At 30.9% G+C, this 12,268-nt stretch overlaps 1 protein-coding gene across 1 annotated transcript; it reads left to right on the top strand.

Moving 5' to 3' along the window:
* Nucleotides 1–4,117: 4,117 nt before the first annotated feature.
* LOC111631187 (FAST kinase domain-containing protein 5, mitochondrial-like) lies at nucleotides 4,118–7,671 on the top strand. Its single transcript, XM_023375390.1, has 3 exons — nucleotides 4,118–4,199; nucleotides 5,496–5,734; nucleotides 5,783–7,671. The coding sequence occupies exons 1-3, from the start codon at nucleotides 4,141–4,143 to the stop codon at nucleotides 7,633–7,635; spliced, it is 2,151 nt and encodes a 716-aa protein (XP_023231158.1). The 5' UTR covers nucleotides 4,118–4,140; the 3' UTR covers nucleotides 7,636–7,671.
* Nucleotides 7,672–12,268: the final 4,597 nt, after the last annotated feature.

Below are 12,268 nucleotides of genomic sequence, written 5' to 3'. Positions count from 1 at the left end.
GGATTGAATCTGGAGGGGTCAAAAACCCCAGGAATTTTTCAGGTGATGATCTGTCTGGATATGTCGGGCCACATCCTTCACCACCCGACTCCATTGTGGGCATGGCTGAACGCATAATGGGCTGCTAAACAAAGGTCCCCTTAGTGCCCGCAGGACGGAAAGTGTTTGAAAAAAGTGTGGTACTGTACGGTACTCACTCATGACAGACCTAAATATTTTAATTTCGATTGAGCTTGGCTTCAATCAAATCGCTCTCCTCTAATAAGGTCTGTAGCTATTTGCTTTTGTCACTTTTGTCCTCGTTTTAAAATTTGGCTCGTTTTTGGTATTTCCTCAAAAATTTGGATAATTACTTGGTTACGTCTTTAAGAAATTACCTGGCAACGTGAAGATATTGGACACGTCCTCTGACAGAAAAACGGGCAACAACAATATTGCAGTAATCACAAGGAAATGAAAAAACGGGGACAGAGAGTCAAAACAGTGAAATCCCCGGAAATCGGAGACAGATGGTCACTCTAAGAACATCTTTCGAAGACGTTTATCTTCATCACAAGGTCTTTGGTGGACATTTCATCTGTCGTACGTGTCTGTGGTTTCGGTAAAATCATCAAAGACACATATATATGTTACTGTAAAAGCCCGTATATTGGTAAATCCTAGGTTTTACTTGTAAATCTTCGGATTAACCAACATAAGTTTGTAAATGTAAGGATTTTTATAAAGTGAGATGATTTACCAGGCTTTTATCATTAAAATTTGGTGCATGCTAGGTTTTACTAAAGACGGCTAGTAAATGTTGATTTTGGAAATAAAACTATGAATATTTTAATAACCATTTATTGCAATTACAGTATTATAAACAGTCAACTTACTAAGCCCTATTTATTAATAACTAGTGAAACAGTTTAAAAATACTTTTTTAACATAATAAAAATTAAATTCAATTAAGTCAAAAATAATATACAGGTAGGCCTTCTACAACGCGGTAGATACGTTTCTTGAAAATACCGCGTTGTGGGAAATCGCGTTATAGGAGACACCAACTCAATACAAAAACTGGGATTTGGTTCTAAAACGAGAAAAACTTGGTGTTTGAATGGCGTTTTTTGAATTTTTCAAACCAGCCATTGGTAGCCACGAATTTAACACCTGTTTCATCAGCTGACCAGTGGCCTAGCGTAGCGGGGGCAGCAGGGGCGACACTTTTAGGGTGCGGCAAAATTTCACAATAAATAATAATTTCTTGTAAAAATTTGAACCATTTCATTTCATATTTTTGTCGCACCTACGATTCGGACCGATTGAAATGAGCACTTAATTGTTCATTACTTATTCTGTGACGAAACTGAATTTTAGTCTTTTAAATTGAGATACCTAAATAAGGGGGCAGCGAAATTTTCCTCCGCCCCGGGCGGCTGACACCCACGCTATGCCACCGCAGCTGACNAGTCAGCTGGATGCCGAGGGATGGACCAACTACCCACGAAAAATTATTGAATTTGCCCTCCTGAATTTGATTCCAGATCCCCCAGAATCAATTGCTTTGTCCATTCAGCCATCATTTATCTAGATCTAGAAAAATATAGTTACTAGTATTTAAATTATAGTATATTAGTTCAAATAATTATGTTTAAAAAATATATAGGAAATAAAACTAACGCATAACATATTTATGTAACAAAAATTTAGTAAAATATGATAAAATGTAACTGTTTAAAATGCATATAAGAAGTAGAATGTAAAATGTGTCATATGTTTTTTCCTGCTAAACACACTAACTTTCACATTAAAGTTTTTTATTAGTAATTTGGTATCAACATTTAAAAACATATAAACAAATTATAATCAAAATAATATAAACAAATTATAATATGAGAATAAAAATATAATAAACTATTGTTGGCATATCTAAAATATCAATATTAAATATCAAAGTGTCAAAGTATTAAATATTTCCAATTATTTAATCATCCTAAAAAGTATAACACGTTCTATTTGAATTTATCATTAGTTGGTTATAAATGCTTACGTGAACCTCCCGGATATACTTTTAGAAACTGATGTAGCCAGTTAATTTCTGTTTCTTAATACACAACATTTACTAAATCCTTGGCAATTTTCAAATATTTCAAATGATATAGCTGCACACTGATATATTTATTAATTAAATTCAAATTGTTTAAATTTTTATCCATTAAAATTTTAACAATCCACGAAAAACCTTTATTTTTACGAGTGTTATGTCACTATTAAATTCCATAAGTACTTTCGACCTCCACCGAGGTCTGCTTCAGGTGGTGACTGGCTGTGTTTCGACCTGACCGTCGTGATGATGTTGCCAACGATGTAAATAAATAACTGTGCGCGTCGGGTTTCACCCCTCCGACCGACACTGTTCGAATTCCTCGAACAAGTACTTTTTCATAAAGCTTCAAGTTCAAAAAACAAGTTCATAAAGCTATCAGGGGGGGCAACTGCACCAACTACAAGGATGGGGAAATGCTTGCACAGGCATGGAAGTACTTGTTCGAGGAATTCGAACAGTGTCGGTCGGAGGGGTGAAACCCGACGTGCACAGTTATTTATTTACATCGTTGGCAACATCGTCATGACGGTTGGGTCGAAACACAGCCAGTCACCACCTGAAGCAGACCTCGGTGGAGGTCGAAAGTACTTGTGGAATTTAATAGTGACATAACACTCGTTACAAAGGTTTTTCGTGGGACACCACCTGAAGCAGACCTCGGTGGAGGTCGAAAGTACTTGTGGAATTTAATAGTGACATAACACTCGTAAAAATAAAGGTTTTTCGTGGATTGTTATTATTCAACGCAGTGTTTAGTGGTTGGAAGTCGTTTATCTTATTAAAATTTTAATTAAAAGTCTATTTATGCGTGTCATAAGTATAAAGTATTTTATATTAAAATAAATAACTTTTTCTTAATGTTCTTGGTAAGACATGAACTCTGAATGAAGGGTTTGCCACCCCAAAATTGGTTACCTCCCATAAGAGAAAAAAATGTCAAAGGAATCATACCTGTACATGTAACCCTTAATGAGATATTTGCCCGAAAAGATCGGTATTTACCAAGTGCCAGTACTACTGCCTATTCTCCATGCTCCATATCAGTCAAGGAAGCAATAGCAAGCCTTGACCAACACACCACACATATTCATGTGCTTTGATGTGAGCGATAGCAATAGCGAGCAACTCGTGTCCACATGGGGGCAAGCCCCACACCCCATAAAACTATATAACATATAACATCAAGTACTCCATGAACAGTCAAGTGGGCTAAATATTTAAACGGGAGTGTCTTAGTGAAGCGATATGACTCCCGATTGCTTGTAACCTGGTCGATTTTGAGGAGTCATATTTTGCCAAGGATCAGGCGTAGAGAAATGGTTTCTTTGACATTTTTGCTTGTATGGGTATGGGTCCCAACTGTCTCATTCAGAGGTGTAATTGCACCACATTCTTCGTACCAGGATCTGGTCCTTGTAACTTCCCCGAAGCGCAGATTTTCTGATTTGGGCATCCTTGACATCCAGACGCTTTTCCGGCTTCTTCACTTGACACTCCTGGGCATGCTAAAAATATTTATCTTAATTATTTTAGATTAAAAAAATAAACAAACCTCTATAATTCTACTATTTTATTTTCCGTAAATTTAACATTAATTACTTTTACTTAATATTCGTACTTATTCATGATGAAACAACTACGTTACGTTCATTTAATAATTAATAACGTTAAAAAAACAAACTTTTGAGAATTATAAAATAATGAATACGTTTTACTGTTTACATTTAAACCATTTTAATTAATTATAATTTATAGAACTATCTAAGATTTACGTAAACGTGCGTACATTCAGGAGCATCAGAAGGTTTCTCTTCCATGTTTGTGTGCAACACGTGTTTATCACATGACTATTTATTTATTTAAAGATTAAATTCACTTATAAGAAAAAAAAATAATAAATAGTTAATTATTATTATTATTATGAAATAAATAAAATTTCACGTTTAGAACATAAAATATATATTTATTTATTTTTAAAAAATTATATTTTTAAATGTTAAACTGAGCTGGCAACACTTAAGAAGCTTGCATGTGTTCAAAGGAAGGAGAAGATGAGTCAAGAGGAATTTAATGTTGATTTTTTACCTCTGATCTATGATATTATAAGAAGGTATATTATTATTATTAAATGTAATCTATTTAAACAGCAAAATGAAATTAATAAATATGCTTTTAGTGTTGAGTGAGAGATAAAATATAGCTTTTAGAATTGATTTTCATGTTGATCCTTTGTCCATTGATTGATAAATTGATCTTTATTTATTGATAACTATCACTTTTATTTAATTTTTAAAGCAGAAACTGAGTGAAGATAAATTTGATCAGTAGGAGAAACTAGAAAAAGTTACTGTCAAGCAAGAAAAAAAACAAAAAAGTGCTTCCCAACAGTTGTTTTTCCCTTATTTTACATGCTATTCTGTCTTTAAAAAAGTGTTTCCTAGCTATTATGTTTCATGCATATTTCCATGCTTTCATATTATCAAAAGAGATATAAGTTCACAATGTTTTCAAAGTAATTAAATAGTAAACTGTTAAAGTATATTTATCAATCATCTACTCAATAAGAATGAACTGATCACCATGGTTACTCTGCTGAATTGATCAATTCACCTTTAACAGTGTGTGACATTTTGAACAATGTTATCTATTTGATTTGGGTAACAGGCTGTCTTCAGGCTTTAAACGTTGCCTCGTTCAGCAGCCTCAACAGTTGTAACTGAGCAAATTGGTAGCTGTTACGTAGCAACCTTGATCTGCTGAACAATAAGTGACATTGCATTGGAACAAAAAGCCTCATTGGTTAGTTTCAGATAGCGTAAATGAAAGATGCTACCAAATTTGACGTCAAAACACTAAACATGTTCCAAAAGAGTGCTACTATAGAGGGCATTCAGCAGAAAAATACTCAATCACTCCAGAACTGTTGAGTCTGCTGAACACAGCCATTGGCATTCTTTAAACTTCTCCTGTTCGTTAATTTGGCATTTGATCAATTGCTGAAATTATTTTTAACATTTTAAATTCATAATTGAAATAATTTATTATGTCAAAAAGTGATTTTAAGCAAATTATTAAACTTTGTAAATTTAGAATTGTTTTTTATTGAAAATATAGGAATATGTTCATCAAATACCAATCTTGGGTAATTTCTGTAAAATTCAAAACTATTTTGCAGAAAATTAATGAATGTGTGAAGTTAATTATCTTAGATTTTATAATATTTAACTAATTTAAAACATTTTTAACTCAAAAAAATTTGTATTTTAGTGTTTCTAAAGAAAATTACTCTGTTATGATTTTCTCTTCAGAATTCTTCATTAGTTGGAATTTTAAAGTTTATGTATAATTTAGTTTGAGTTGCTTAGAAAATTTTTACATTAATTATTTAAAATTATTTTCATTCTAGCATTGAACGTGATACACATGAATCCATTCAGAAACCTAGAGAGAATTTTGACAGTGGGCAAAAAATACAAGAATTGAAAAATAAACTGCAGCAGTGTCGAGAACATATACAAAAATTACCGGGTATCGATTATACAAAAGAAGAACAGTTACGTCGTCTGGATGCTTTACACAAACAACTTATTATGAAACGAGAATTACTTGCAAAGTATAAGAATATGTGTAATTTTGATATTCCGAAGATATGATCATCATAAGATATAATTTATAAATCAAAACTTTGCTATTAAAGGAAGTATATAATGGAAATTGTCAGAAAATGTATCCTTCTAAAGTTATTTCCTAGATTCAATAAGATAAAGCATTTAACACCTATAAATATTTTGTGTTATTCTTATAAAAATATAAATACATCTAACTTAAACAGATTTAACGTAAATATTATGAGGTGTGCTGTCTTTAATACTGATAGAAATGTAAAATTTCGTATATTTGATAGCAAATACTTTGATTTTCTTCATCAAAATGATTTGTATAAAGATACAACAGTTCGTAATATAAATCCAGTACGATCTGATACCGAATTATTAAATACAATTAGTTTAGAAAATATAATAAAATTAAGTGATGATGAATTAAAGAAAACTCTGATTGAACTTATATATAAAAGAGAGAATAAAAATAAAATTTTACCATATTTTGATGAAGAGTGTGTTTCACGTGTGGTAAAATGGAAAGTTGCTACCTCTCTATATTTTCTTGACATCTGGATATTAATTGATGAACAGTTTACCCTCGGTGGCAAGTTTTTTAATGTCTTGAAAAATTTGTGGTGTATGCAAATACATTTTTGTACGAAAGAAAATTTAGTACAAATGATTTATTATTTAGGAAGATCAAAGACTCTTCCTCCCACATTATTAATTAAACGACTTGAAAGTGCTCTGATTAAGAATTCTGCAAGTATTAGTTTTGAAGAATGGGGAATTATATGCACTGCATTTTTCAAGATGAAAATAAAGATAAAATCAGAACAGTTGCTGCATAAAATTGTCAGTTTTATAAAAAACAATATTTGGATTATGGATCGGTTTGATTTAATTTCAATGCTAAAGGTAATCCGTCAGAGTTGTTACTATGATGAAGATTTCTTCAATTTGCTTAAAGATTATGTTAAAAAAGAGTGTTGGAATTTTACTCTTGCAGAATGTGTACATATTCTTGCAGCATTTGCAAATGTCAGATGGTATGACAATGAAACTTTTAAGTATTTAGAAGCCCATGTTATGAAGTATTTAAAAGAGGATTCAACCGATATAAGATTGAAAGATATAAGTAAATTTTTGTGGGCTGTATCACATGTTGGTCATACGTGCCAGTCTGATAATTTTTTCTTCATTATAATCAAAACGATTAATAAGTTTAACAAAATTACTTATAAAAATTACCATCAGTTGATTGATTGTGTTCATTCTTTGATTATACTTAATTATTATGACAATAATATTATTAGTAAAGTGCTAAGTAATTTAGTAACCAATGATAGGGATAAGCCAATGTATCAATTACGCTTTATAGATTATTCAATCAAAATAGAAAAACCTCAACTAGAATATATTCGGCTTCCAGAAAATTATGATAAAGTCTTCAACCTGCCATTAAAAACTATATATAAAGATATTAATGAACGGTATGGTTATGAAGATTTATTGCAAATTCTTCAAAGTTATTGTAATGGGACGAAACCATTTCAAAGTTTGTTTATCTTGCCGCACATACTTCTATCGAGCATCTGTCTAGAAGTCAAAATTGTTGATAATTACATTAGATTGCTTGAATGTAAAATACCCATTAAAGAAAATCTGATAGCAAAAAATAATAAGGAAAATGATAGAAGTGAAACTCGGATACGTATATGTTTTGAATTATTAGACGAATCAGTCACTCTGAGGTCTAGAAATGATGTAATCGGCTTGATGAAGACCAAAATACGTCAATTAAACAAATTGGATTATAGAGTTATAACTGTCACACCAGAAGCAATTGTAAGAATGAAATCCATGTCTAAAGATGATTTAAAATCTTATTTAGACTGCATAATTTTGGAAGTGTCAAAAGATTCATTACTTCATGTAACTTGAAATTATTTTCATAAATAAATTACAATTTTATATTAATCTTAGGTTTTAAAAGTTTATAATTTTGAAATTATATATATTCTGAATTATTGTAAACAAAATGAATTTAACTAAATGTGCATTTTTTTTTAGGAGAAACAAGCTCACATATATGCAAATGACTCATATATGGTCCAAAAGTCAGTTAACTGAGATTTATAAGATTATCTTAATAGTATAATAGTTAAAAACGATTTTAAAACAGCATATTGTTAGTCTTAAAAATCTCTCTGTTAACTGATTTTTAGTCACTTTATATAACCACTAATTTATTATATATATATATATAAATTAGTGGTTATTAGCTTATTAATACTTTATCAAAGCATGTTGCCAAAATATATCATCAATATTTTTTTTATTTATTTTTTGCTTTCATTTGCATAACAAACTGCACTTGTTACATTTGATCCTACAAATAGTGAAAAATAATTCAATGAATGTGTGTACTTAACTATTTCCAAAATAAGTTAACAATTTCATGAATTATTTTTGATTGTTAACTCCCTAGTTGGATATAATTATTTGATAAAGAGCTAAAAATATTAAATAAGCAATGAAACTTATATCAAATTATTAATTATAATACATATTGGTATATATGTGTTTTTTTCATTCTTCTCTGTTTCTTTTTAACTATACCCCTCATTGGAAAACATAATTAAATTCCATAATGGATTGTAGTTAGGTGGTGATGAATTGGATCTGACTTAACTGAGCAGATCATGAAAATTTCCCAAAGTTATTGATTCCAATGAGTCTCCCAGAGCAGTAGGCTGATGACTTAACCACCAGTCATCTGACCATCTAATTAGCACATCATGAATTGTCACTCAATTCGTCAGATATCATTTTAACATATCATATTTTTTATCAATTCTAAGACACGAGTTTAAAATCAAATTTTACATTTTTTATGGAGAAAGAAGTTTTCTAAATAAATAATGTTATTGTTTTGTTAAGTAACAACAAAATAGAAAAACAATACAAATTCTATTAAACAGCTCTATATGTTGGCTTACGAGATTTTCACAATGCCAAACTGATGATGGAAGCACTTTTCATCTCCCCATTCCAATTTGACACACTTAAATTTCATGCAACACAAAATCAGTAATTATGAAAACAATATGCATGCATAAAGAATAGTTAGCCACTAACTAAATCAAGGCACATAGTAATTTGTCTTTATTCTTATTTGGCAGCATGGGTAGAAGGTGATGGGTGCATTGGAGTAGGAAGGGGTAACTGACAATAGTGCTGAGTGTTAAGGTCAAGCCATATTACAGCCACCTTTCTTGGCTTAGGGTCTTCCAAAAGTTGCTCCTCTGTATCTCCAATTAATTTACAGAAATTATTGGTATCTTTCTTCTAACTGGAACAAAACTACAAACTGGACAGGACATCTGGCAAGCCTTCTTTATTTATGCATATGTAATAACACATTTGAATGCTGAAGCATAATGTCATCTTTGAGGAATTTTAAATATTAAAAAGGAGTTTAAATTAAACACACTTTACCAGCAAAGTTAATTTCAACTAATATGACCATGGAACAGTATAGTTGAAAACATATTGTTCTGTAACACATACAATACATAATTCACTTATGACAGATTCTGATTGTTGTTTTGGTTTATGAATGTAAGACTCCATCAATTCTAAGATTTACCTCTATTTTGGACAAACAAAAATAGGTAAAATGCACCTTAGATTTGAGCCACCAGTTGCTCAAATGTGTGGAGTTTTTTAGTTCATCTGTCTTAATGTCTGGATAAGGACCAGTTTTCCGTATTGGGAGGCACTCCCCCTTGGCAGATTGCCCATTGCATTGTATTGCACCATCTATCCATCAATCTATTCCACCTTAGATTTGAGGAAATAGATTAATATTTAATGTCATACGAGAAGAATAAAAGTAGTGTGACACTATAGAGAAATTGCATTCAGACTCAATTTTAATACATTTTCAGTACATTCTATATTTCATCAAAAATTTTTGCCAATGTTTTAAATTTCTTACATGAAACTTTTGCCACTAGGGTTTGATAATAGAGAAACTTGAATTTCTGTATCTTAATATTTAGGATGAGTAGTCCTGTAAACATCTTTCTGATTATGGTAAAATTGTATTCAATGAATAATGAATATAAAAGTTTCAAATTGTTTTAGATTCTAATTTATTAAAACGTCAGACTTAATTTTAAAATTATTCCATTTTACATGGTTATATTTTGTGTAAAACAAAACAACTAAAGGGGTCCTTTGACCTACTGCTCTGAGTAGTACCTGGCCACTCAAAAAACCTCTGTCCATGTGGAGTTTTCTGGGTTTTCTCCATGCAAATAACTTCTAAATCGATACCTGTTTTTCTATAGAAAATCCTCTCAGAAAGTCACCACCTCTTGGCAAATAGCCCAAATATTGCATTGCCACATTCCATCNAATTATTTCATTATTCATGATAGATTAAAAAAATAAACAAACCTCTATAATTCTACTATTTTATTTTCCGTAAATTTAACATTAATTACTTTTACTTAATATTCGTACTTATTCATGATGAAACAACTACGTTACGTTCATTTAATAATTAATAACGTTAAAAAAACAAACTTTTGAGAATTATAAAATAATGAATACGTTTTACTGTTTACATTTAAACCATTTTAATTAATTATAATTTATAGAACTATCTAAGATTTACGTAAACGTGCGTACATTCAGGAGCATCAGAAGGTTTCTCTTCCATGTTTGTGTGCAACACGTGTTTATCACATGAGTATGCCGAGGGATGGACCAACTACCCACGAAAAATTATTGAATTTGCCCTCCTGAATTTGATTCCAGATCCCCCAGAATCAATTGCTTTGTCCATTCAGCCATCATTTATCTAGATCTAGAAAAATATAGTTACTAGTATTTAAATTATAGTATATTAGTTCAAATAATTATGTTTAAAAAATATATAGGAAATAAAACTAACGCATAACATATTTATGTAACAAAAATTTAGTAAAATATGATAAAATGTAACTGTTTAAAATGCATATAAGAAGTAGAATGTAAAATGTGTCATATGTTTTTTCCTGCTAAACACACTAACTTTCACATTAAAGTTTTTTATTAGTAATTTGGTATCAACATTTAAAAACATATAAACAAATTATAATCAAAATAATATAAACAAATTATAATATGAGAATAAAAATATAATAAACTATTGTTGGCATATCTAAAATATCAATATTAAATATCAAAGTGTCAAAGTATTAAATATTTCCAATTATTTAATCATCCTAAAAAGTATAACACGTTCTATTTGAATTTATCATTAGTTGGTTATAAATGCTTACGTGAACCTCCCGGATATACTTTTAGAAACTGATGTAGCCAGTTAATTTCTGTTTCTTAATACACAACATTTACTAAATCCTTGGCAATTTTCAAATATTTCAAATGATATAGCTGCACACTGATATATTTATTAATTAAATTCAAATTGTTTAAATTTTTATCCATTAAAATTTTAACAATCCACGAAAAACCTTTATTTTTACGAGTGTTATGTCACTATTAAATTCCACAAGTACTTTCGACCTCCACCGAGGTCTGCTTCAGGTGGTGACTGGCTGTGTTTCGACCTGACCGTCGTGATGATGTTGCCAACGATGTAAATAAATAACTGTGCGCGTCGGGTTTCACCCCTCCGACCGACACTGTTCGAATTCCTCGAACAAGTACTTTTTCATAAAGCTTCAAGTTCAAAAAACAAGTTCATAAAGCTATCAGGGGGGGCAACTGCACCAACTACAAGGATGGGGAAATGCTTGCACAGGCATGGAAGTACTTGTTCGAGGAATTCGAACAGTGTCGGTCGGAGGGGTGAAACCCGACGTGCACAGTTATTTATTTACATCGTTGGCAACATCGTCATGACGGTTGGGTCGAAACACAGCCAGTCACCACCTGAAGCAGACCTCGGTGGAGGTCGAAAGTACTTGTGGAATTTAATAGTGACATAACACTCGTAAAAAAAGATTTTTCGTGGATTGTTATTATTCAACACAGTGTTAAGTGGTTGGACGTCGTTTATCTTAGTAGGTTTCTATTTGTGCATCATTAATGACATGTCATTAATGATGCACACATAGAAACCTACTGTTTTGTACAAAAATTTGATTTTTGTAACATGATCATGAATGTTCAGTATAATGCTATAATTATACCATGGAAACAATCCATGGTATAATTACACATTGAGACAATCCAAATCCCCATTATATACCATATGACCGCATAAGAAAAAGTTTAGAGTAAGGTCAATATTTGTTAGAAGTCAACAGATGAGTTCAATTCAAGAAGCCCATCAGCCTACAAATTTAACATTCAAGACATCATATACAGTGTAAACTAAATTTGATGGTGTATTATGGTACACTATTCTTATCGTGTTAAAAATGAGATAGCATATGTTTAATGGCTACTGCCAATACCTTAATATTACTGATATATAATAGTGTCTTCTATTAAATTTCTTCCATCAACTTAAATATTATGTTTCAGCAGTGACACTATTTTCAATCTGTGCCCAAAT

This window comes from Centruroides sculpturatus, unplaced genomic scaffold, assembly GCF_000671375.1.
Source record: "Centruroides sculpturatus isolate CEXI.00-Female unplaced genomic scaffold, Cexi_2.0 scaffold20, whole genome shotgun sequence".
Classification (NCBI taxonomy): Eukaryota; Metazoa; Arthropoda; class Arachnida; order Scorpiones; family Buthidae; genus Centruroides; species Centruroides sculpturatus.
Note: the sequence above shows the minus strand (reverse complement) of the source record. Positions and strands in the feature narration are given on the sequence as shown.

What these genes read in the sequence shown, in the direction of transcription:
- LOC111631187 (XM_023375390.1), top strand. Translation starts at nt 4,141, where the DNA reads ATGAGTCAAGAGGAATTTAATGTTGATTTTTTACCTCTGATCTATGAT. An exon ending in ATCTATGATATTATAAGAAG is followed by an intron (nt 4,200 to 5,495) that starts GTATATTATTAT and finishes TTTTCATTCTAG; the next exon opens with CATTGAACGTGATACACATG. An exon ending in GTGTAATTTTGATATTCCGA is followed by an intron (nt 5,735 to 5,782) that starts AGATATGATCAT and finishes AACTTTGCTATT; the next exon opens with AAAGGAAGTATATAATGGAA.